Source organism: Rissa tridactyla, chromosome 1 (genome assembly GCF_028500815.1).
Source record: "Rissa tridactyla isolate bRisTri1 chromosome 1, bRisTri1.patW.cur.20221130, whole genome shotgun sequence".
Lineage (NCBI taxonomy): Eukaryota > Metazoa > Chordata > Aves > Charadriiformes > Laridae > Rissa > Rissa tridactyla.
The window spans coordinates 85,881,543-85,908,331 of NC_071466.1; the positions used below are offsets into that span (position 1 = coordinate 85,881,543).

General features: G+C 41.1%; 1 protein-coding gene across 10 annotated transcripts in view; it reads right to left on the bottom strand.

Annotated features, from left to right (window-relative positions):
• The window catches only part of AP1S2 (adaptor related protein complex 1 subunit sigma 2), a 36,975-nt gene extending 20,285 nt beyond the window's left edge, over positions 1 to 16,690 (bottom strand). For 3 of the 10 annotated variants that reach the window (XR_008463242.1, XR_008463246.1, XM_054181192.1), the window contains exons 1-4: positions 16,490 to 16,685; positions 14,925 to 15,103; positions 5,445 to 5,553; positions 4,348 to 4,485 (exon numbers count right to left, since the gene is read on the bottom strand). Coding sequence is in view for 7 of the 10 variants with exons in the window: in XM_054181192.1 (XP_054037167.1) it covers positions 4,348 to 4,485; positions 5,445 to 5,553; positions 14,925 to 15,103 (426 nt within the window). In the remaining 3 variants the exon portion in view is untranslated. Of the gene's footprint in view, positions 1 to 3,929; positions 3,962 to 4,347; positions 4,486 to 5,444; positions 5,554 to 14,924; positions 15,104 to 16,489 lie in introns of those variants that run through there. The other 7 variants (XR_008463234.1, XM_054180982.1, XM_054180742.1 and 4 more) reach the window with 5 other exon arrangements.
• Between the last annotated feature and the right edge of the window lie 10,099 nt (positions 16,691 to 26,789).

The window sequence follows — 26,789 nt, forward strand, 5'->3', positions numbered from 1 at the left end:
AAGTTACACATGAAGAACAGACTGCAATCAAAGCAGTCAGATCGCCATCATAATAAAGACCTCGTTATTCATTCGTTTCACATTGAGAGAAATACAGGTATAGCCAAGGCAAATAATGTCGCTGCCAACTTAGGAAGGCAGTCTATTTCAGCAGTCTATGTTTAAGAGCTAACACTAAGTGAAGACTGGATTAATTGCATTAATTATGGTTAAGTTTCTCAGGGGACTAGTAAGAAACAGGTTGTTACAAAGGCTGCTTCCTAAACCAGACAAAAAACCTTATACTCACACCTACTCCAGGCTTAAGTATCAGGGATCTGTCATTGCTAACACTGACATTCCTTTATTTTGTCGTATCTCAAGGATAACATAATACCATCTCTCCACTACTATGCACACCTTCAAATCTACAGTTTCCAATTAGCATATTTCATCTCCAAGAAAACAAATTTTCATGGCATATATAGGAAACTCACCAAATTTTCTTTTCCAAAGATACTCATTCTAAAATGAAAAGCTTAGGTCTACATAGCAACCCTAAGCATCTAGCACAAGTCAGCTGACATTAACAATTTAAGCACCCTTCTGGATACAGGATGAAGCGAGGACTTGAAATAGCAAAGGAAATAAGGTTAACTGATAGCGTAACTATTATTTTGCATGTAGAAGGACTAGTAGATACTACCTGAGGACAAACTGGAAGAGCCTAAGAAAAAACATTCACATACCTTTTAAATTTTTGATCATTACTAAAATAGTGATGGAAACAAGTGCAATTTGTCAATAGATCCACTGGCCTTTTTGTTGAGATATCGCTTCCAAAAAAATATATTTTAAAATGTTTTAAATGTTCTGCAATGAACTACTAAAAGAATACATACACACCCTACAAAAGAACAGTGGTGGACAAAACGGGGATAATTTGTGAAATACTTTTATAAAAATTACACAGGTTGAATAACAAAAAGAATTTCCACTCAAAGGCAAAATTTAGGAACTTTTTTCTACTTCAAATGAAGATGAGCAAGTCTGTATAGTTTTGCTTTTAAATATATACATAACTGCCTGGTTTAGATGTGAGAATTATCAACTCCTTGATTTTAGTAACAGTGAATGCCCATGAACTTCCAAGCACCACACTGAATTACTTGGACCATCACATAAAACCACAACAACTAAACTTTTAACTGAAAAAAATCAGATACGCTCTTTTCCATAGAATGTATTTTGTTGCCAGTTTCATGCGTTAAAAAAAATTACGTGTCATGAAATCATGCACAGGATTATCTTTTAGCTGTTCCACACACGTATGTAACTCATGCAACAACATACTGCATCTGCTAATTTTCTTCTTGCAGTGTAATTGAGTTGTTCCCACAAACAAAAAAGCCACCTTTTCAGAAATGCATGCCTTTGTAATCACTAGTTAAGTATTTAAAATTTCTATAGCAAACAAGACATAAAATTATCAAACAAGACACATGACAGCATTCTTTTGAACAGAAGTATTTCTAGCAATAGATTTACAATGAAGCATGGCAGCACTGTAATAATTAGGTTTTACTACCATTCGTATGGATAACACAGTATTGAGAACTGACTATTGGTAAGTTATCAGGTGGTAATAAATGGGGGCGAATAGGGAACGAATATATGAACTGAGCACATTATTGAAGAGCTAAGAAGAAAGTGAAAGTGAACAAGGCTTAAAAAGTTAGTATGTCAGTCACAAGAACTCTAGCAGTTAGCAAGTGGACTGCACAGCTCCAAGAGCTTAATGACAAACTGAAGTAGGTGCTCAGAAACAGAAGCACGTCCTGGAAAACTGCCACAGACAATACAAGTAGGCAAGGCTCTTAAGAACTAATTCACTATTCAGCAATTTATGCCTCTGCATATTTTTTTTTAAACATCACACAAATAGCCACTTAATGTATTTGTAATGATTTTCCTTTGTGTAAGTATTCTGTACAGCTTTTAATCTTTACGGTGCTTCATACATTAATGTACGTAGCGTTACTAATTAATAATGCTGTGTATTCAACACCGATTAATAATTTTTAAATTAGGCAATATGAGTATTCAGGGCCAAATAAAAGTCCTTTTGTTGCACATAATTCGAATCTGACAGGGTCAAAACACAAATACACAACCACCCTGCTAGAAATAGTTTGCTTTTGGAATCAAACCACATTTCATTCTGGTAGCTTTGAAATATTCTGGGACGCAGAAATTAACTGAAAGTACAAAAATTCTCCAGTTGTGACAAACTGTTATTTTAACAAACCTCTTCAAAGTCAACATGCACATAGCAGCAGTTGATACAAAAACAAACCTCTGCAGAAAGAGTCCAACTTTACTGGAAACCCAATTTAAATATGAACTCAAACTTTTACAGGTTTTGTAACTAAAAATCAGATATATAGAGTAGTTTTATACTTGATCAACAGTCAGTATAATATAACTAAGAATGAAAAACATAACAATCAAACATAAGACTTCAGTGGTGCTTTGATAAACTGTTACACTGCAATTTAATCAGAAAAGATTTAATAAACCTTGACAGAACAGAGAATCTCATAGAGATGAGGAAAGGAAGGGCAATCCGAGTAAGGCTATAAGGGCAAGGGAAAAGTCTCCCATTGAAAAAGATGTACTTCCTTTTGCGTAAAATGTTTAACTTGAAATTATATTAAGTGTAAAACGAGAATGCTAGTTGTTTGCATAGGAAAATGAGTAATTAATTCCTAGAGGTAGAATGCATTTTTGCTTTAGGAGAGCTCTAAGAAAATGCTGAAAATAAAATTCCAAACCAGTGAGAATGAGGAAAAAATACAGTAATTCTATTTTATGTATAGTTAACTGTGCATTTGCAGGAGACAAACTGGAAGAGATAACTAATCCACTACATCTGTTTTCATACAAAGAAGAGCAAAAGGTTTTAAGAGAATAAATGGATTATTTCCCCCCGCTCTTTGTAAACTTCAACAGGACTTCTGGTTAAGATAATTCCTTCAAAGAGTAAAGACGAACTCAACGAAAACTGCATCAGAACACAAGCGGTAAATAAGCGCATGTATTTCCTTCCTAGAAAAATAGGGTAGCAAATCTGTGTGTAATGGCTGACCTTGTTCATGACACTAACTAGCTGTTGATAGACAAGAACTTTAATGTGTTGTGGATTTGCCTGTACTCTGAAAGGATTACAAACACAACTACTAGGGTAAAGAACATTATGTGTTTCCCCATCCTATTAATATCACGTTCAACAAAAAAAGCATACCAATTGGAACACAGAATGCTTATATGAAAATTAAGTAATTAACTCGCAGGACAAAATAACAAATTGAAGGTTCACATGAGGGGAAAAAAAACAGAGGAGCTTACATTTCTATAGAACCTTACTGGTGAACCTCAGTACATTTAAAAAAAATAAAGTTCATAATCCCTGTTAAACTGTATGTACCACTGTTCCCTGTTCCGCTGTATGTTCCCTATTAAACTGTAACTTCCACACAAGACTGATGATTCCCCCAGCATATCAGAATTTTGTGACTTCCATTTAGACATTCAAGGACCTTAACACTGACTTCAAGACTACAGCAATTAAGTAAAAAAAAGAAAAAACAAACAAAAAACGGACAAAACCAAACAACAACACAGCATAGGAGGGAGAAACGTGGGGACCATTTTATATACCATTGAACCCCTTTCCATCAAACGTTTTCCAAAGAAAAATGGTAGACATGCAACGTCTGTCTTTCTTCAAGGTTAGTAGCGAACAACAAAAGCATTCAAAGTGAAGAAACAAGTGTTCTTATACTTTATTCAGTACGTTTCTATGGCACTACTATTACCGCTTTGTCAACTTAAAAGACAGAATAAGCAACCTATAGCAGAAAGGCAGGTCTTTAGAATAAGAACTATACCTGAATGTGTCTCAAAGAAGAGAGTCTAGCTTCTGGATTTCAGCAATGAAACAGTAAAGAAGTGAACATGCATCAGGTACAACAAAATACTAATGGTTGATTAATAAAAAGAAGAAATGAAAGACACATGAACGAAGCTAAGTTAAAGCAGCATGAACTATAATTATCTAGGTATACACATAAGACAACCACTTGCATTTCTAGCAAAACGTAAAATCACAGTAGGTTACAATATACACATGCCAAACAAAATGAAAAGAGCAGATAACATCGCCATATTGCACAATTAGGAAAACTAACTAGAAACTACATGCTAAGCATGCAAAAAGCATCTTCTACAAGTTTAGAGATACAGAAGCTTTTTCTAGTCACAGCCTAACATGCTGCTACTTAGGCCATAGAAGTTGAATTTGCTTACCTCCTGTAAAAGATCTGCCTGTTCAATGGCTTTGAGAACATTTTTCTTGGAAGTCTCCTGAACCTCCCCGCCTAAAAGGAACTCATCCAGAATGAAATAGGCTTTTTCGAAATTGAAGATGATATCAAGTTCACATACCTAAAAGGAACATCAAGCATTATTACAAAATGAGACAATACTATCTATTGAGGTACATTGCCTCACAAAACTTAATTTGTTCACAGCTTCACCAAACTTCACCAAATCAAGATGTTGGACTCACACTAAAACCTTTTAAGTGGGGCAACAAGAAAAAGAAAAAAAAAGAAAAGAAAATCAGTCCTTTGAGAAAAAAATGAATGAAAAATCTTTTCTTTGCTTGAGTTAAAAACAGTTATAGAAAGCTCTTTGACAAGCATTTTCATTGTTAAAAAGGGTTCATTTCACAGCTGTCAATCTGACGTGGCTCTTCATGAGGCAAGAGAATATCCCTAATTAAAGTTCTCTTCTTGCCTGCAATATCCAAGGGCAGATCATGCAATCTTACAGAAAAATTTGAAAACACAATCTCAAATTTCCTATTTGTCCTGTGCATTTCCTAGTCAGAAGGACTAGGAAAGCAGAAGGATGAGCAGCAGTTTTTCTAAAAGTGCTTATGTACAGTTGTTTGTGTTTGCTATCTGGGTAAGCAGATGTCTGCCTTTTCTTACCTTACCCCTCCTAATAGTTAACAACCAACTGCCTCTTTCGTAAGCAGATATAAAAAGGGCTCACACACAGTGCCACGGAGAAGAAAGCTGGGCGCCTAGACAGCAAGCTAAGGATAAAATTTTATCTGACCTCAGCTGAGACTACTACAAAATGAAATAAATACAGGCAATTAACACCAGATTAATAGCAGTTCTTCTCCCAAATTAGTAATTTAATTTTGCATTTTAACATTTATATAGACAACTATTAGTTTAGTTTGGCCAAGCAAGCAACATAAAATGTGTTACATACACCTTTTCAACAGCTAATTGATCATGTTTTTTAAAAGTGCTGCAGGCATAAAACAAAATGACATAATGTAAAGAGACTGTGAATCTATAAAAATTAAAAACTAATTACTAACTTACACTGCCAAAATACTTGTCAAGAAGTTCTACATAGCGATGAATTATTTCCAGAGTTATTAGTTCATTGTCCTGATCTTCAATAGCACAGCAGAAATAGAGGCTTGCGTATCTGTAACAACAATATAATCCTGGCGTTAGCAGAAGAACACAAGCAAAGTGAACGCACTTGAGATATATTACCTTCTCAGCAGTCTTTCATACTCAAGTTTACCACACTGTTACTCTAAATCAACAACCACGCAAGTTCTACCAAAGAATGGCTGAAAGACCAGCAGACATATGCGTATACAAAAGGGATCTGCCTCCTTGAGTCACGCAAGACTTCAGTCTTTACCATCCTTTTGATGATGGAATTCAATTAGCCTAAAAAGTGGCCGGAAAAGGAAATGTATTTGATTTTTTGGCCTTCTGGCAGAGTTCTGAGGCAAGATATTGTCTCTACTATCTGTAACATCCAAACACTGGTATACTAATCAACAGATTCAATCTTAGATTTGTATCACACAAGCTACCACACAGAGATAATAAAAACTATAGAAAATGCCTTGGGAAAGATAAATGGATTTGTCTTTACAGAGACTTTAACAAATGCCAACTTCAAACTGTCGGAGTCACAACAAATCGCAAACTCCAAAACTAACAGTAATGTCATATACCCCAATTGCTATTAAGTCAACAACTCAATCACTACTAACTGTTCTGGTAGCAGACTAATGAGAGGCCATCAGCTAATTTCTAGCAATGCACTTCCACCCTGGAAGATAAGATATGATCTTTACTTCAGATATAATCTTGAGTTCCACTTTAACAAAACGACCGTCCAATTCTATTGTGTGCTACCATATGCTTGTTCAAGTCATGTTTAAAAAAGATGATGCAAAACAAAACAGGAATGAAGGCTGAAAAAAACATTTAGTCTTTTCTAAAGTGCCAAAACCATATGCCATACAGACACACATGGCACAAATGAGATTTCAAATAACACCTGTTGTAACTGACAGTTTACATGAACCAGAAACAGCTTTTTTTTGCCTGTTTAGAGAGGACAACTGGCCACATTAAGAACTCTTTCAGTAGCCAGCCCTATTTAAAAAGAAATCATTCAAATGTGAATGCCAAGTTTAAGATGGGTATTTTTTTACGATACACAGAAACACATAAACCTTTTTAAAGGTCACACGTGTTTTATCAGCTGGGACTTCATACGTCTCCAAAGAAATAGTCAGGGATTTTGGCTAGAAGTCCTGCAAAAAACCTTGTATTTTGTAGTATGTTCAAATTTGTCTCCCAGACACTTCATGTCATCATTTATGACATGAAAGTCCCCTCACACTCTGCTCTAGCTGAGTCAAATTGCTATTGGTTCATCATGAACAACTGATCAGAACAGCTTGTATTCAGAAGTTTTAAACTATAATAAAAAAAATATTGCCTACAACTTATTTCCATCCTAACACAAAACGTGATGGGGGAGAAAGAGAGGAAGACACCTCCATTGAAGCACTTAACACTTCAATTCCCTTGCTCTTGCATCTCTTCACCATCATGATTAGTCAGTTCATCAGAAGTTCTATATAAGCACAGTTCTTTTGATTTTACACTGCTGTGTTTGTGCCTCACCAATTCAAGGACATTTACAGTCATTGTAGTAGCTCGCAAGATTCAATCTGTATAAGGTGTCTTTTAGACAAAGCTACTTTTATTTCCAATAAGTATTGGAAAGCGATACTATAAAGAAAAAAACATTTTCACACCTAATGAGGAATTTATAAGTCGAACTCCATGTTATTGTATTTCATTGTAGAAAAAAAAAAGAGCTTTGGCACATTACTTGACATTTACACTAGTTATCAGCACTCAGGCCAAATCCATCTAAACAAAGCTTTCTTCAGCCAGAAAAGGAAGGTCAAAGAAGGTGCAGCCCCCCTGATGAACAGGACTGGCAAACTGGTAACAAAGGACAAGGAGGAGGCTGAGGTACTGAACAACTTTTTGCCAGTCTTCACTGTCAGCCTCTCTTCTCACACCTCTTGAGTGGATGGACCACAAAGCAGGGACTGGGGGAGAAAAGACCCTCCCACTGTAAGAGAAAATCAGGTCCTGATCATGTCCACCTAAGGAACCTGAACATACAGAAATCTATGGCACCTCATTAGATGCATCCCAGAGTCCTGAGGGAATGGGCTGATGTAGTTGCCAAGCCACTCTCCATGATATTTGAAGTCACTGCAGTAGGTGAAGTACCCAGTGACCAGAAAAAGGGAAACGTTGCACGCATTTTTAAAAACAGCAGAAAGGAGGACCCTGTGAACTAATGACCTGTCAGCCTCATCTCTGTGCCTGGAAATATCATGGAACAGATCCTCCTGGAAGCTATGCTAAGGCACATGGAGGACAGGGAGGTGACTCAAAACAGCCAGCATGGCTTCACCAAGTGCAAGTCCCACCTGACCAACCTAGTAGGCTGCTATGATGCAGTTACTACATCAGCGGACAAGGGAAGAGCTACAGATGTCATCTGTCTGGACTTCTGTAAGGCCTTTGACACAGTCCCCCACAACATCCTTCTAAATTGGAGAGATATGGATTTGATGTGTGGACTGTTCAGTGGATGAGGAATTGGTTGGATGGTCACATCCAGAGGGTAGTGGTCAACTGCTCAGTGTCCACATGGAGACTGGTGACAAGTGTGTCCCTCATAAGTCTGTATTGGGACCAGTGCTGTTTCATATCTTCATAGTGACATAGACAGTGGGATTGAGTGCACCCTCAGCAAGTTTGCAGATGCCACCAAGCTGAGCAGTGCGGCTGACACACCTGACAGGATGCTATCCAGAGGGAACTGGACGAGCTCAAGAAGTAGGGAAGTAGGCCCATGTGAACCTCATGAGGTTCAACAAGGCCAAGTTCAAGGTCCTGCATCTCCATCAGAATAACCCCCAGTATCAACACAGGCTGGGGGATGAAGGGATTGAGAGCAGCCCTGCTGAGAACGACTTGGGGATACTGGTGGATGAAAACATGGAGATGAGCTGACAGTGTACGCTCACAGCCCAGAAGGCCATCCATATCCAGGGCCACATCAAAAGAATTGGGGGCCAGCAGGTCAAAGGAGGTGATTCTGCCCCTCTACTCTGCTTTGGTGAGACCCCACCTGGAGTACTGCATCCAGCTTTGGAGTCCCCAACATAAGAAGGACATGGACCTGTTGTAACGGGTCCAGAGGAGGGCCATGGAAATGATCAGAGGGCTGGAGCACCTCTCCTATGAGGACAGGCTGAGGGAGTTGGGGTTGTTCAGCCTGGAGAAGAGAAGGCTCCAGGAAGACCTTATAACAGCCTTCCAGTACTACAAAGAGGGCTTATAAAATGGGGACAAACTTTTTAGCAGGGCCTGTTGCGATAGGATGAGGGGTAATGGCTTTAAACTAAAAGAAGATAGATTTAGACTAGATATAAGAAGAAATTTTTTTTACAATGAGGGTGGTGAAACACTGTCACGGGTTGCCCAGAGAGGTGGTAGATGCCCCATCCCTGGAAACATTCAAGGTCAGGGTGGACGGGGCTCTGAGCAACATGATCTAGTTGAAGACATCCCTGCTCATTGCAGGGGGGTTTGGACTAGATGACCTTTAAAGCTCCCTTCCAACCCAAACTATTATTGGATTCATATTCAGATGAGCAGCACTGATTATGATGAAGTGTAGTTAAGCTGTTCCCTTACAGTGCTTAAACACAAGTTGAATCACATACCAGCAGGCCTTATTCAAATCAAATTTGACTCAAATATTTGAAATTTATCCACATAGGACATTCCTTTTGTGCCTCCCTATTACTGAAGAGTCTCTTTTGATGCACACAACTATTTTATGCAAATACCCCAAAAAAAGAGGGGGGAAGAGAGGGGCAGAAGGGAAGGAGAGGGAGACTACCTAACATGAAATACTTTCCTGGAAAGTGGTCATTTAAAAGAAAATATACTTTCGAAAGACTTTATTTGGCAGCTAATGAGTAGACTACACATTCAAGTTCTGCCAACTGCAGTGTTGGAGAAAGAATATCAAGAAACAAAAACTATTCAGTGGGCTTAACACAAAATGGAGGCCTGGCTATCTATCATTATAAGCAAAGAATATTTTTCAAAGCATTTTTTAAGTAGCAACCATGACTAACGGATCACTAATCAATAAAAGAAAACAAATGCAGATTCAATAAGCCTACATGGCAAATAGCAGAAAAGTATACACAAGTCAGCCATCACTGCAAAGGTCATGAGCATACTACAAAGGTATACCTTTCTTCAGACCCAATTTCTCAAACGAAATAGTTTATACTATTTTTTTTTTCTCTGCAGGCCAGGGCTTCAGAAAAAAGTGTCCACATATAGCCTACAGTAAATAAACCAGAGGTTTTGCCAAGTGTAGAAGCCTACATGGAGAATGTCCATACAAAGACAAGTAGATTACTGTTTTCCGCTCTGCAGAGGCACTTTTTTCCTAATGACCCTGACAGAAACCTGTCTTTCATATATACCCAATGAAAAGGCAAATCCTGTATGTATGTAAAGTATGCCACATCGCACAGAAGCAAATGTAGTGAAGTCTGGAAGAAACATTCTGCTCTATTTATTCCTACTGCAATGGGGGGGGGGGGGGGGACGCAATTCTCAGTAGGCATTAGTAACAGAACCTTCAGCCCCAAACCAGCCGCTTATACTCATTTAGGGAAATAATGATAAACATCCTCCACTCGCCAGAAAGGGGGCCAAAACAGTTTAGAAAAATCACTTAAGAACATTACATGGAATAAAAGAACAAAAGGGAAACACAGGAGGTATACATACTCATACAAATCCCTGCCTTCAGATAGATAACCTTAGGGTTTTTTTGTGGAAGGAAAGAGAAATTCACGAACCTGCCCCCAACAGTTGCACTAGTTCAGTAGTGGGAAGCCTCACAACTGGCAGACAATGCTTCAGCAGAGTTCTCTGCTACTACTCTGCTCGCAGCCAGGTTCAGTAATTCTGCTGGGGGATCAGGTTGCTGTGGGCAGAGCATAACCTGCAAATCCTACCAGTTCAGCGGTATTCTCCTACTAGATGAGAGAACAACTGCTTGAAATCATCCCTGGAAGTTTGTCACCACAAGCTGCAAGTCCTAAGACTGTCAGCATCCAAGTCACATTGTATGTAAATTCTAACGGCAGAAATTTAAAGCCTACAGGCTTTGGCAAGAGCAGAGCTGAACTGCAAATGACAACCAAGCTGCCTTTAAAAGGCAGACAGGTGCTTAAGGGAGCCCAAGAATCTGGAATTTGGTGATAGTTTACCATAGCTGACCCAGTGACATCTGGGACTACTGCAAGTAGCCCAAGGACTACTGCTTGGCAAAAGATCTTTTTTTTCCCCTCTTCCAAAAAACTTACACATTTCTTTAATAAAACAGTAAGTTCTGAGACTCTAGGACAGGCAGATCCATCACTGTTCAGTCAAAGATACCGAAATCAACAACAATAACACTACCCAAGATAAGCATTTTCTTTTACAGTTTCTTGTTTCAGCAAGGCTACTTCCCCCCAGTAGTTTTAGAAATGAACAAAAGCTTGGTACTGTTAATCCTCTATGAAAACACTGCTGCTTCTTAGTGCTGGAGGTCCTCCTCGTGCCGCATGAACTCAAATCCTGTACAAAGAGGACTTGATCACGTTAAAATAACCAAATCCAAGTACTTAATTTACTATAATCATTGCATTCAGTCAGTTTTACAGAGCCACCTAATCAACACCACAGTAACATTTTTAACAAATAAAACTAGCAGTTAAGATCTACATAAAGATAGGGATGTCAACTAACAGGCACATACCACTAGCCACATGACTGCATCTTAGGTTCAAAATACTTTGAGCTAAGAGGCACACCACTTGCAGAATGATCTCTTTCACTATTTCTTTCAATGAGGGAGGGCAAAAGTTTAAAAACTTATTTTTCCGTAAGTCTTTAGCTTAACCTATGATTATGGTTACTTTATGTTAAATTAAAAGATGATTGTCACAACATTAAGGGCAGTACAAGCTATGACAGTTTTATAACTTCATACTGCAAACACAGTTCCAAATTGACATATAAAAACAAAGCCACAATCCTTAATCAAATTACCAGTCAAAATAACCAAGTCCCACGATCTCAGTTAACCAAATGCTAACAAAGTAAAATTTACATAAAAATCAGTTATTCTGCAATTTCTTGTTTTGATCGCAATATACCACACAAGGAAAATAACTAATACCGTCAGAAGCTAAAATAGTGAACAGTTAAGATCTTCAAAGAGAAAAAAGAGGAAAAAAAAATCACATTCTACCTTAAGTTTTATTTTTTAGTAATATTAGAAGTGTTAACATTTAACACATTTCCCTGTCACAAGGGGAAAGCTGCATGAACTTCTATCCTATATGCTCCAATATCACTCCAGTTAGTTTTTAAAATGACAAAATATGAAGAGCGATCATTAATTGTGTTTGCTAAGTTTCTAATCAGCTGTCTGCAAGATGATTCCTACTCTATTTTCATAAAGTGCAATTGTTGTTAGCTTCCCATACTTGAATTTCTTCTTTTTTTTCCTCAGCAAGTCACTTCAAATCTCTATTTGTCTCTTGAAGTTAGAAACTCAAATAATTTTTCAATCTTCTGGTGTCTACCATCCTGAAAAACTCTTCCAAACCAGCTACAGAATACATACATCCCAATTCATGAAATTCTCATGTCAAAAGCAGGGCACCTGTCCACCTAAGTTTTGTAGCACTAAAAAAAAACCAAAACAAAACAAAAACAAACAAAAAAACCACCAAACAACTTAAGAAGGCAACAACTGACCCTATTTTGTAACCATTATCGATGCTACACATATGAAACCAAAGAAAATAAAAGTTAGTCACACACCTTCAAGATGGATTTTAAAACACCTAGTTCTAGAAAAATGTGTCATTCAGAAAACGTCCTATAAGGATGAAATGCTACAGAGCTAAGGAGGCTAATCAAAATAATCCAGCTTTCTTGATAAATGTTAAGTATCAGAAGGCAGCAAAAGCTACTGGCTTGCCAGTTTTGCATTTGAGTTCATTCTGTTCTTGCAAAAAGGTACATCAATGAAACCCTTGAGTATACTTCTAATAATGCCAACCATTCTTTGAGTCACAATATGTAGGTCAATTCTCTCTTACAAATTGACAGTAAATATACTCTAAAAACAAGAATAGCACATCAATTTCAGCAATCTAAGACTTATAATAGCAATACACACACAACGCGTATGCGCTATGTATATACTTTTATAGCTTAAATTGGAAAACAATTGCACCAGGAGTTTTGAGAGTCTTCCCAATAATAGATAAGACAAGAAGATATCTTAGTAGAGATGCTCAAGAGCCTTCTGTCTGCTAGCAATTGGGAGCACTTTTTGCAATTTCACAAATCCCACAAGGTTGCTGCAGGTGCGTTGCTCTTTTAGACACCCACCTTTCAGGAAGTATTAAGACTTTGACTATTATGGTTGTCTTCTTGGGATTATCTACTTTTGACCCACCATCTCTCTTCTCAAAGTTGGTACTCATCAACTTTAATTATGGTGTCATGATTGGTTCCATGGATGGAACAACCTAAAAGCTGTTATTGTCATCAGATGCAGGAATGTAAACTATCACCTCTTATACCCAGTCCTTCTGGTGATGTTTTTAGCCTTATGAAACTTGCCAAAAAAGCAAAAGTAAAACAGGAACTGAGATGTTCATTAGCTTGATACAAGCTTATCTTCAGCAAGATGTCATAGGCCAACTGTGTCAGATTGGTTTGCAGACACTGAAATAAGCTACCACAGTCAGCTGTGCACATCAGCAGTCTAGCAGATGGACTGCAGTCTACATCCAGCCCAAAATGGTCTAGATGCATCTCCCAGCAAACTTCTTCATTCTCCTTGACCACGGGACCCACAGCACACTACTGAGATGAGCAACCACCACAACTTTCAGCAATTCAAACAGTCATACTCAAATTTCCACCAGTTCCCTAGACACAAAAGAACATGACAAGTAGTTGTTAACAATAATAAATAGATTGGGGGGGGGGGGGGGCAGATGCATGGAATCAACCAACCACCAGAACAGCTACTGCTGTTCATGACAGGGCAAGGAAGTGAACAGACTGGCCTACTCATGATTAATTTTTCTGATCTAGTTCCCCCAAAAGCCCAGCTAAAAGAGCATTTGCAGGCAGTATTGCTTAAGGGAGCACATAAAGCATTTCAGCAAGTTTGTCTACAGCTACTTACAGTAAGTTTTGTGAGGAAACTGAGAGGCAGAAGTAAAATTGGGTACGCTTTTCTTAAGCGCAGCCTTACGCTTTGTTCCTCCTCTTTCCTTCTCCTTGTGTTAAAGAACTACATGCATTAGATAGACTGGTAACATTTATGTGCACAATGTTACATGCACTGATGTATATATGAAACCAGGACTTAAAACTTACCTAAACCTTTTTGATTCTACCCATTTGGTACAATGGAAAAGAGTTACAAACTTAATTTCAGCTCGTTCTCTCTCTCCTACCTACAGAGAGGATACAATATTTACTACAGGGCACAAATTATTTAACATCTCAAAGAGAAAATAAGAATGCATAAACGTTCTGAAGTTTATAACTAATTAGGGAAGGGAGATAACTCCAGGTTTCGTAGCACCAGCTTTAGCTGGAAGAGATGCAGCCTACCAAATCAGAATGAAGGTTACTGTTCTTCGCGGGGAAAATTATGTTCAGTGCTGTGTTGTAATACATTCTAAAGATCAGCACAAAGCTAAAAAATGCTTGCCAAATACTCCTAGAAAAGTTAGGGAACAACTGATAAATGAAACTATTGCACAGAAAATTATACAGTGCTTCCACAAAAAGAAAGCTAGTCATGATTTCTTCAATTAGGAGAAATGCCTTTTTGTATCCATAACAAAATAATAATAATTAATGAAATAAACAACAAAAAAACAAACTAGGCACTCTGAAAGGATTATTTCCTTATTTCTATCAGACTTTAAAAGCAAGTTGCATTTGCAGGTGATTTATGAAGTCACTTCCTGAGGTAACTGTTTAAAAAATTTAGGTTTTCTTTATCACCTATTAAATCTTACACACTTATTTGTACACATTTACGTACTGTGTGAATCTAAACAGAGAACCAAGAACCACCACTCCTTATGAAAGTAGAAGGAAACCTCATTTTTTTTTCTTCAGCGCATTTCTAAATGCATGAGTGATTTTCCACACATGAATGATTCCTACACTTGGTTATCAAATTAGATTCAAGGGAAAAGTCAGTCTTCTCCATAACCAGCAGAGGGAGGGAAGAAAAGAAAAAAAAGAAAAAATCAACCTTCATTATTTTCTTGTTACTTATTACGCTGTTTGTGATGTATGGCAATTACAAGGTTAGTGAGACAGAACAACCTTTTGTAGACAATCTTCAGGTCTCTCCATTCCAGGAAGCTGCACATTTTCGGTTTGCGGGCTAATACTGTTTGAACAAGTTCCCTTGTGATTTTCTTCTTTTCTTTGTCAGATAATGGGACATACCACTTCTGGAGTCTCAGTTTCCCCTGGCGACTAAAAAGCAACATAAACTGCATCTGTTGAATTAGAAGGAGGAAAAGAAATAATTAATCTCAGTCTCTCAGTTCTAAAAAGATTTCTGTGAGGAAAACCAAACAGGAAGCAAGACAGCCATCCAAAACCCTAACTAGATTATGTATTTCTATAGCAGTGGTGGATGTTACACAAGATTTGGAAGTACCAATAATACAAAGCATTCCACTGAACAAGGTCAGTCAAAGCAAAGATAATAGAAAGGGTGCACAAGTTTCAGTAACAGGTGTCAGAACCACCAGGTAGCGAGCAAATACACCCAAATTTCAGGCAAACCATGTCCAGCACTGGTGTGGTTGCATTTGCGTTTGCTACAGAAAACGACCAAAAAAACCACCACAGCCGCCGCCTCCTCAAATACCCAAACTCATTTTCAATTCACCGGATTAGCGCCTTACAGCAGGAGCAATTTGCACTTAAGATCTTTCCGAAAAACCTCAGAACACTTTAAAAGGCATTAAATCTCCCAATGGAGAGTCCTACGCCATAGAAAAGCCTAGTCTTTTCTCACATTACACAAAAGGAGTAGAGATTAAGTGCTTTCCCTGCGGTCCTATGTTCCAGATCTCGCTTCCTCTAAAAGAGTGATGTTGCAATTATATTTTAAGAGGAACTTGTCGGCTGTTTTCCAGCAGCTGTAACATTAAAGGAAATGGCTTTTCTGGAGTTTTTTTTTTTTTCCTTTTTGCTCAAAGTTGCGTTGGGCTGAGGAAGTTTCCCATGCAATATGACAGACGTGAAATACGATAAGAAAAGCCCAGCCTAGTCCCGGGTGACAAGTGCCACCAGCGCCAGCGCTGACAAGAGGCGGCGGCTCCGAAGCCCGGCGGTGCAAGGGCGCTCCCACCCCGCGGGCAGCCCTCCGAGCCCGCAGCCGCCCTCCCCTCCGGCCGGCACCGCCGCCACGACAACCCCCCTCCCGCCTCCCTCCCCGCCGTCCCCGAGCGGCCACCGCGGCTCCTCCCCAGGCGGGAGCGGTCGCGGACGACCCGAGGAGGCGCCGCCGGCCGGGCGGACAAGGGGCAGCCGCAGAGGTGGGGGGCCCGCCCCGGCCCACGAGGAGAGCTCCGCCGGCCCAGGGGCAGCCACCGCCCGCCCCGGGGTGCGGCGCGGGGGGGAGCGCCGCCGCCAGGGCTGCCACAGTATTGGGCGCGGGGGGGAGGCAGAGCCGCCGGCCCGGGAGGGGAGTCTGGGGGGCCGCGAACGGACGCTCCCCGTGGCGGGATGGAGAGGAGGAGTCCGGCAATGCGGGGCAAGGAGAACATCCCCCCCACCCCCCGCGTCCCGTCGCGCCCCACGACAGAGCTCGCGCGTCCCGGCGCCGGGGAGGGAGGGAAGGAGGCGAGCCCTCTCCACGCGGCTGTGCTCACCGTGCCCCGGGGTGGTGAGGGAGGGGAGAGAATGGTGAGGAGGAGGCGGCGGCACCGCTACCCAGGCGGCTGCTTCTGCTCCTGGTGTTGCCGCCGCGACTGCCGAGCGGGACTGAGGGGAGGGAGGGGAGATGCCGCCGGCTCGAGCCCGGCGCGAGCGCGCGCGCGCGCCTCAACGGCCGCTCCCCCCGCCTCCCGCTCGGGCAGGTCGGGGCGGGGCCGGGCTGGCGGACGCCGCTGGCGGGCGGGGGAAGGAAGGGGGCGGGACCCGGGGACGCCACTGTTCCCCCCCCCCCCGCTTCCCCGCCCAACAAAACTTTATCAGCTCGCCCGCTCGGGGAGGGAGAAGTGCGCATGCGCAGTGCGGCGAAGAGGGAGGGGGTCTGAGGCAGGCCGCTGCCACCCAATCGGGGAGCTTAGCGCGACGGCGGGCGGGAGGAGCGAAGCGCGGTATTGACCAATGAGAGGGAGGGAAAAGAGGCGGGGGGAGGAGCTGGGGCAGGAGGCGGGGTTTAAAGGCGCTAATCCGCGTGGCCCGAATTAGGATAGGACAACAGCCGGCGCGGCAGCAGCCAATCGGAAAGCACAGTGCAGATAGCGGTCTGCCAGCAGCCAATGGGACGGCGAGGCACGGAGTGGGGGAAATGACATCAGTCAATCAGGCGCCCGGAGACTCAGACTCCTCCTTCTATTTCCCCAGCCCCGAGGCCCGGCCGGGCGGGGCGGGGCGGGGCGGCCGCACTGCGCCTGCGCACCTCCGTGTTTCCCTCTAGCACGTGCGCGCCCCGCGTGGGCGGGGGGAGGCGGAGGCGCGCACGGGGCGGGTCCCGCGGGTCGGTGGGGCGGAGGGAAAGCCGTTGGGGGGGGGGGGGGGCAGCGCAGCTGTTTCTGTGAGGAGAGGCGGCCCCGCTCGGGGTGGGGGAGCTGTTGGGATGGGGGCAGCTCTCCCTGTGAGGAGCGGTGGCCTTGCCCGGGACGGGGGGAGCCGTTGGGACGGGGGACAGCCGTTAGGGTCCGGGGGAGCTCTCCCGATGAGGAGAGGTGGCTCCGCCCGGGACGGGGGGAGCTGTCCCTGTGAGGAGAGGCGGCCCTTCCCGGGGTGGGGGGAGCCGTTGGGATGGGGGGAGCCCTCCCTGTGAGGAGAGGCGGCCCTGCCCGGGGCGGGGGGAGCCGTTGAGGCGGCACCGCGCTTCCTTGGGAAGTTTCCTCCCCCCCACCCCCAAAGTCACCTTGATTGCTGAGCGGTAATTAGAATCGCAGGATGAGCCGCGGTCGTTATATTTAGCGGTATTTAAATATATTTGGCGGTGTCGTGTTTCGCAAATGGATTTTTCAAAATTTTTTCATTATTCGCGTGTAGCTGGAGAGGTTTCCGTATGAAAACAAATTGATACGGGGTTTTTGTTTCCTTAGCTGGTTTTGGGGAGTTTTTTTGTGGGTTGGTTTGTTTGGGATTTTTTGGTGGTTTTTTTTTTTTTTTTTTAGTTCTAATAGAGCTAGGCTGAAAATACACGGTGAAATTTTAGTTGAAAGAAATTTAGAGATGTGCCTCTTTGAGCCAAAGTTGGAGCACCTTATAAAAAAAAAATCTTTGAAAGAGCTAAAGCTCTCTACATCATTGGTGCTCATCCTCCCACTCGCATTAAAGGTGGCAATAATCAGAAAAGACAGCTTTAACCAGCTGATCTTTTAATGGTGTAATATGGTGATTGACAGAACTAGGGGAAAAGATTATGGTCCTTTCTGTAGCTCTCCATTAGGGGTAGCTCCAGGTGCTCTGGGATGTGTCACGCTTTTATTACTTTTTTTTATTGACACTTAAAAAAAAGCCTATTCTTCTGGCTACAGAACAGCTGTGGCAGCAGAAAATCGGTGCTGGAAATGCTTTTGTGTAAAAATGCGGATGGTCTGAAAGGGAAGCCAATTTTCTGGCATTTCAAGGAATGCTGTAATCAATTGTACTTGAGGAAAACTGCAAGTATATTTCCCATTTTATAGTAGAGGTTATAATTGTAAGAGAAAAGTGATATGAGGACAAGGAGGCATGAAACCAAATGAATGGATAAGGCAGTTACAGTACATTAGAGGTCATGTAGAAAGTGAGAACTACTGTTGTAGGGGCTTGTTCCTGTCATAGTTAATGTTTGTTTAGCAGCCATCCTGTTCTCATTTGAATTTAGCTTTCATCAAGCACAGGAACAGATGTGTATGGATCTGTTATCTCATAGAGTCTTCCCTTACACCAGTGTATTATTTTGTCCTCAATAGTTGCCATGCGTTGCAGCTCTGCTTGTTTCTTGTAAGGCTATTCCATGGTCTGAAATATCCTGTTGTTCAGAAAGCTTTCATAAATGATCTTTTTTCTAATCTGCACTTTGCTATTCTTGAGTTTAGCATCCTACATCCTGCGAGTTCGGCGTTATGAGTGCATGCGCACTTCAAGTGCTTGTAGGTCTTCTAAATCATTATTTAATATAGCAACCAACTTTTATTCCTCTTCATTAGACCTACTTCCAGTATATTAGCATCATTATGGTAATGGGAGCTCAGAAATCAGTATCTGAAGGAGTCGCACCAGAGCTGTATTATGATTTGTCACTTCCCGGCTCAGTGAAATATTTTTGCACGTGGATCAGACCACACATTCTACAACCGCTTAATTGATTGAAATCAGACAAACTACCCAGATGGATCAAGAACTGTATGTATTTTGGTGGCATAAAGGCAAAGTCTCAAAGCTCTACTGATTTTTTTATTTTTTTTTTTGATCCTGTATCTTTGTTTTAATTTCTTGTCAGTGCTCGGTTTCAGTTTATGGTTTCATCCAGTGATACGAGGGCAATTGTTCCACTGTTTTCCTCCCTCCTTTCTGTTACTTGTCTGGATTTCTTCAGACTTTAACCTGGAGTTTCTTAATTAAATCTCCTCCTGGTCAGTATTACTCCACTATATGCGGTTTCAAGTGGTGTGATAAGGCATGTGAAAGCAGTGGGTATGTTGGGCATGGTGGGAACTGTGTCTAGCCAGGTCTAGCTCAGATGAAGCTTTCTGTCTTCCTTGGCCTATCCTGCCTCCTCATCACTGTTTCAGCCAGAGGATGCAATTTTCTCAAGCCTGCCCAGATTGCCACTAATGTGATCATTCTGTAACTCATTTCTCTCAAAATGAGCCTGCTTATTTTAAGCAGTTTAAGGTGCGATCCCATGGCAGTTTCAGATGATCTCAGTCCCAGCGTCTCTCACCCCTTCCTCCTGTTCCCAGCACTGTGTTCCCATCTCTTTTCCTGTGCTGGCACTTTGCTGCCTCTCGCACAGGGCATTGCCAAAGAGGCTGCTTTTGGCTGTACAGGGGAGGAGACAATAAACAACTAAGAAAGATTGAGTACCTCCGTAGGGAGGGCAGTGACGAACAGAGCTAATGCTGTCCTTTCTGTTCATGCTGTTTCTTTCAGGAGCTTCAGAAGACTTGCTGTTTGCATTTTTTTCAGTCTTGCAATTTGTACTAATTACCCCTCTTTATACCAACTCCACCGTTTGTTCCTGTAAGAAATTATCCTGTCACTTACCCATTGAACTAGCAATATACTGAACTAGCTGTAATCATCAAATTGATAAAGATACGTATAATGCTTAAAACAATACTAGAATAGCCTTTGAGTATTCCACAAACCCGTGACAATGCCAGTGTCACGCAGTCTAATTTTAAACATGACATAGTGAGTCTTCTGTTCATTAGCCTTTGTTTATTGTCTTATAACCAGCTTTAACAAGATGGATTTTAAAGAAGGAGCTCAGTATTTTGGTTTCTAAGCCATGAATTATAACCCCCTGGTTTATTACGGAATTTTTTTTAACTGCTATAGTTGTAAAATCCTCGGTATTCCATTTCAGATGTAAAGCAAGTCTTCAGGGGATATATGCAATGACCATGAGACATTTGGGTTCTCCAGCCAAGAGTTTGCTCTCTGTGTTATTTCCAGCATAACTTGAGATGCAGAATAGAACCGCCTGGAGATGGAGAGCCAGGCTGGGAGGAAGGAAGCTTACATCAAATAAGATTAAATTTGCTTGCGTTTGCCTGGTATGGTTTATGTCAGTTCTTGAGGGGTTTTGTTTGATTGGTTGCTTAGGGGTTTTTTTTTGTTTGCTTGTGAAATTAATTAGAATATTGTAGATTTGTCTGGAATATTTAGCCTTATACCAAAATTAATAAGGCCAATATCCTGGCATTTAGCACTTCGTGCATCGTGTTAGTGTCAAATCTGAAGCCCCTAAAAGAATTTTGTTGTGTTTTCATTGTTAGCGAAAATGGTAGGTGAGGCAAAAGGCTTTTATAACATGAACTATTTATTCATTCCAATGGAAAATTTGTTTATTAAAATTTAACAGCTTTTTTTTTCTTCAGGAAAGCAACCCAGTATTTAGTAAAGAAAGTAATTGCTTCTGCCTCCTTTCAACCATCTCAGCACCTTAAAGAGGGCAACATACTTCAAAAGTACATACCGTATCTTTGCAGGTCTCCACTAAAGTGAGCGGTGGATGTATGAGTGAGACGCATTTTATTGTTAATTTATCTTCTTCATGCTCAATATCAGACTCCATTTTCATTGACTGAATAACTGTGGAGTCATTATGAAGGCAGTAAGAACTGAGTTACTAGCCTTGGAAGTGATTACTGCTAGATTTTTGCCTCTTAAGCCTCCAAACAGGATGTTGCATTATTATATGCAATTCTCTTCCCTGATGTACTGCCTGAGCATTGGCCAAACTATCAGTGTACCACTATGATTCATGCAGAGCACTTAATCTCAGTGGAGCCAAAGTAAGTATACATGAGACCATAAATGACACTTTTCATTGCTCTCCTCCTTTTTCTATGTGGAGCTCTCTCTCTTGATGAAATACTATTTAGTGCAATCTAGTAGCCTGATTGCTAGATGCTAGTAAATCATCAGGTCATGTCTTGCATCCTTACCCGCCTCTCTTTTCTGTGTAGGTGTTACAGGTTTGCCTGTGAAAGATTTCTGGACATCGAAATTCTTTTAAATACAATTGGTTTCTAAGAGTCATGTATGGCACGCTCTCGGGAACATGGCTGTCGGGCCACGTGTGTGATAGGCACAGCTACAAAAATGAGCATCACAGATATTTGTCCTTGAAGTTAATTTTCAGAGCTGAAAAAACAGTTTGAAGCTGAAGTGTGGTCTTCCAGCCTGGTTTTGAGAATTACAGAACCTAAACCATGGTTTACGCATGACATTTGCTTTGGAAAATAAAAACCTGCTTTTGAAAGCATCTGAATATGCAGAAATGAGGTGAGGGAATGTGGTAGTTGCCAGTCAGCGAAAGCTTGCTCTTGTTTACCATGTTCATTAGCCTGACCCTGTGTGAGGCACAGCAGCTGTTTGAATAAGACACACGCAAGCCAGCTGGTAGCATTGCTGGTATGTTGGGCTAGTAAGCAGCAGATTTCTCTATTTTTTTACTTAGGTGATGTTCTTACCTTTTGTTTTTCAATGTTTATGTTGGATTAGTGCTCAGAGGCCCCAGAATCGAAGAAATGAACTGCTCTGAAAATATTTGTGAAGGAATTGTCACAACTCTGAATGTTCCTTCCTGTTCCACTGCTACAAACTATGCCACAGTGCAGCAAAGGGTTGAATGGTTTCTGAAGGAAGTGTGTGAGGAAACCTGGCTTTTCAGCCTCATAAAGTAGCTGCTGGGAGGAAGGGAGAGAGAGGGACAGAGGAAAGGAAAGAGAGGAGGCTGGGATTTCTGAGACTGCGTCAGTACTTTAAGGAGTTGTTGAACACAGCATCTCACATATATCTTGCTCATTCTCTGGCACTCCTAAGAAAGCAGTAACTGCCACTGCAGTTTCTGAAGTGGCTGATGCTGCAGGTTAAGCAGTGTGTACTTACTGGATCCATCACTTCAGATGAAGAAGTGCTTGGACAGGCTTAGGTGGAGCTGCTGAATTTTGCCCAGGATGAGGATTTTGTTTTTTAATATACCAGAGCACAGCTCTGGATAGGACGTCTATGAAGTCAGGCACATTCAGAGTAAGACAGTGCGTAGGTTTTCTGGAACACAGTTTGATCACCCTAAATCCACTGAAGTCCTCATTTAGGCAAATATGTCCTCTTCTGTCCTTGCTCTGAAGCATGCCCAGCTGATGATTCTGTAAGGGCTCTTGATCCAACTGTGTACGGAGCCTGGTCTAACACAGCTCAGAAGGTACTGCCTTTTGCACCAAGGAGATAATCTAGTTTCCAACTTCTGACTTTTCAGCAGATAGAAACTTTTCATGGAAACTTGGAAACTGAATATGAAATGGTAACCCAAACCTAAAATGTTCTATCTTATAATCAGACTCCTAAATCTTCCAAGCTTCCACACTGATCCTACAGTATTACACTAAGCTTTCATTTCAAATCCTTCTGGAAAACTCAGTACAACTTCCTCTGTCATTGTAAAGAAAATGTATTACATGATCTGACTAGTTCTTGCCACTACCGTAAAGGGATGATGCAGTCTGTAAGACCTTCATTTATTGCCATTTTCTTTTTGGCTGAAATGTTTAAAGAGGATGAAACTGGGGCAGCCAAAGGTCTGTAAACTGTTTACACCCTAATTTTAGATGCTCAAGAAGAATTTAAATGATGTGTAGATTTTGTGCTGGCTGTGTCGGCATGTGAGAAAATTTTATGCATGTGGATTCTTATTCAAGCTGCCTAGTCCCCCTCTGTTGCCATTACTTTGTAAAGCCTATCTCTGCAGTGCCACCCTTGTCTTACCTTAAAGCTGCTGAACAGCAGTTGGAGCAAACATCTTTGCCAGGGGGATGTGTGCTTCAGTTGAAAGAGTGTGTACCTGGGATCTCTAGGTTTTGGATCTCTAAGTTTTGAAGGATTTTGAAGCAATAAAGAACATAGGAAATGAGTGTGATAAAGCTTACCATGAGATCCTATGGAAAGGCAATGTGATTTTAGAAACAAAATCTCTGTAAACAGTTGACTGTCTCCCTTGATGCTTTTGCACCCACATACTCAGAAGCACTAAAATGTGTGTGTTCAAATGATCTGGCCAAGACCATGTGTGTGATCACACAGAGGATAAGGATGCTGTCTGTTAAGTCCTCGTTGTGGCTCTGGGTTTCTTGATTGGCAAATTAACTGATTGTGGACTTGCTTTTTATGCTTTCTAGATGGGATTGTGTTTGGGATACTTTGCCTCACTGTTTTGTTTCACCCTTCACAAATTCATGAGTCATGAATGTCTTGTTGCCTTTGGTTATTTTATGGCTCTGGACTTGTTCTTCATCTTGTTTGCTTCCTTATCTGTAGGTCAGTTTGTTCATTCGCACACCTTTCTTTTTAATACATATTTTACTGCTTCTCCTGGTACTTCCACACACACATACATACACACACTTCCAATCACACTCCATGAATACCAATCTTAGTATTTGTTACAAATCACTGCAAGAGAATCAAGTAGCTCCTCCTCTTTCCCTGAACAATTTGTTGCTCAAATGCAAGGCTCACTTTTCATTTCCATCTATACAGTAGCGTATCAAATACAGTTAGAAGTCTATCCCAGTAAGAAGACCCCATTTACTCTCTGGCTTTAGGATTCTGCCCTGTTCCAATGGGTCATTAGTGGAACAAAGCCAAAAGGAGATTCAATTATTTGCTCAAGTCTGAAAGGCCAGTGTTTCAAAACTGCAGGGTATGCTGTTAACAAGGATGAATCCTTTGGCAATGTATCCTTTCTACTGCAAAATACTTGCCGTGTGGAACCTAAGGCCCTTATTACAAATTCATGAATGATCTTAATCCATCCTGGCAGCTTTCATAAGCATTGCAGTCATCTGGAAGCAAAAAAGATCATTGGTTTGTGCAGAGTAATATAGCTATGCTCATATTTGATCTATCTCTCTGGTGGGAGAGGAATACTTAACTTTTTTTAAAAAATTAATCAAGAGACATTTCTACTATATTACATCTCACCAATCTATTTAGAAGTCATGTTCAATAAGACATAATAACTCAATGCAGAGCATCAACAAAAGAAAAAAAAGATGTCTGAAATGTGCACAGGTCTTGATGTGTTGGAGAAGTTGTAAAATCAGGTTGTAAAACTTAACTACCAGTCATCAGAAAGTAACACTCTTAATAGGAAAATCTGTCTATCAAGAAATCCTTTCATTTTTTCATAATATTTAAAACACTTTCCCCAAAATGTGAGTTTCCCTTTGAGCACTTTTAACTTAGAGGTACTGTTTGCTGCAGAAACAAACCTGTCAGAAAGGAAATCGGATCTGAGAGCAAGCAGCTTTTATTTCCCTGGGGCACTATGGTGCAAAATGATAGCAACAGTCAATGAGTAACATTTATTGTGGTAGGTGCTTGAAGAAGTACCCAATAGCTGATTTCTAGTACAATTTTCATAATACTATTTTTCCCAGTAAGCAACTGTTGTGGAAACAAAAGAGATACTGTATGATCACAAGTCAGAGAGGAAGCATGCATGGGAAAGGATACATTGAAATGAGTAGTATTCCATAGCTGCTGTGTAAAATACAGTTGACCCTGATGTAAGGCCAAAATTAAAGTTTCGAACTTTCAAATTCCATCTCTTATTTCCCTAGAGCCAAACACAACTGAGCTGTGGGTAGGGCTTCTAAATGCTACGAAATCTCTTCCTTCTGTAAGTAGAACAGCAAGAGAATCCACTTGCTCAGATTTGCAAAAGGAACTCATGGAAAGAAAGCACATAATTAATGTCTTCCCAGTCTGCCATAAGGAAATTACGGTTTTATAGCTTTGCCACTGATAAATAATATAAATAAATAAATAAATAATCAGAGTTAGGCATCCTTCTTCTCTGCTCAGTCGTGAGTAATTTGCATTGAGAGGTACTGAAGAGCAGCACAGTGAAATCACCCCCAGGCAGCTAAACAGTCTGAAGAAATTGTCTGTGTGTAAACTATATATAAATTTTAAAAACAAACAAAAACCCCCAGAACCAAGAGACCTGTGCCTGAAACAGAGCAACCAGTTGAGGAATATTTAGGTTGGTTTATATTTATTTACAAATGTTGGTAGCAGATGGTTACCAACATTTCATCAGTATAGCTGTTTAAGCAACTTAAAAGCTGTAACAGCACAATTTATGTAGCAGCTCGCCTTCTTTAGCCCACTCTTAACTTGTGTCACTCAGAACAAATCCCATTACAATTCATCACGCAGCTAAGTAGCTAAAAGAGGAAATAGATGCAAGTGCAAAACCAGGGAAGCAGCATGGCTGTCCAAAACTAGAGATCAGTGGTTTCTCCATCATGGATGCCTTGCTTTGAGTGATAGTTCTGTGCGCAAAAGATCATTTTCAGAAGACTCCTTCCTTTCCTGAGTACGGAGTGTACCTTGGTTATTAAAGCCTGTAGAGGCTTTAGAGATGCAGACACTACCTTATCTACTAAGATAGGCATAATTTATCTCACCGCTCTCTTTTTAAGAGAGCATATTTAGCAGAAGAACTAAACTAGTCTGCTTTTTTTCCGCATTAGCCTTTTATTTTCATACAGCACACAAGCTGGCTAAGATGTGGTGATATGAAAGTGACTAGTCAAACGGATGCCTGTGGTACATAGTGGTTAAAAAATGTTTTCTAAAGAAAATAAACACAAATGGGGGGTCTCAGCTGAATTTTCCAAAAAAAAATCCTCACACCTAAGAATGTCACATCTAGAGTTGTACAGGATATGTAGTTTTTGTATACCTCCCACTGAAACAGTTTAATTCAGCTGGGCTCTTCTCTCTTGGATACCTAATTCACTGACAAAATTCAAGAAGAAAGATTATGTCTTCGTGGGCAGCTGGACAGAACTACTTGGGATACCAAAGTGGAGACAGAAGAAAACATCTATTATATCACCATAAAAGGGATGGGCAATATAATAAGCAAACAGCAATTTAAAAATGGAAACAGGAATGCTTGCTTTGTAAATATTTACCATGAGGCTGACTTTCCTGCTCCGGTTTGAGCAAGTGGCAAGGAACAGGCCAGTGACTTCTTAAGGAGAGTGTCGCTGTAGATGGCCCAGAGAAGAGAGTACCGCCACCATCATTGCACTGTCTGACTTGGCCTCCCAGCCTGCCTGGCGTCAGAAACCTCCATTCAGCAAGAGCCCAAAGTGTGTGTGTCAGTGGGTGTGTGTGCATTTGTGCCTGAGAAGGGATTACTGACAGTACGCTTGCAAATGGGAAGAGGCACTAACTGCACTCATTTGTTCCTTC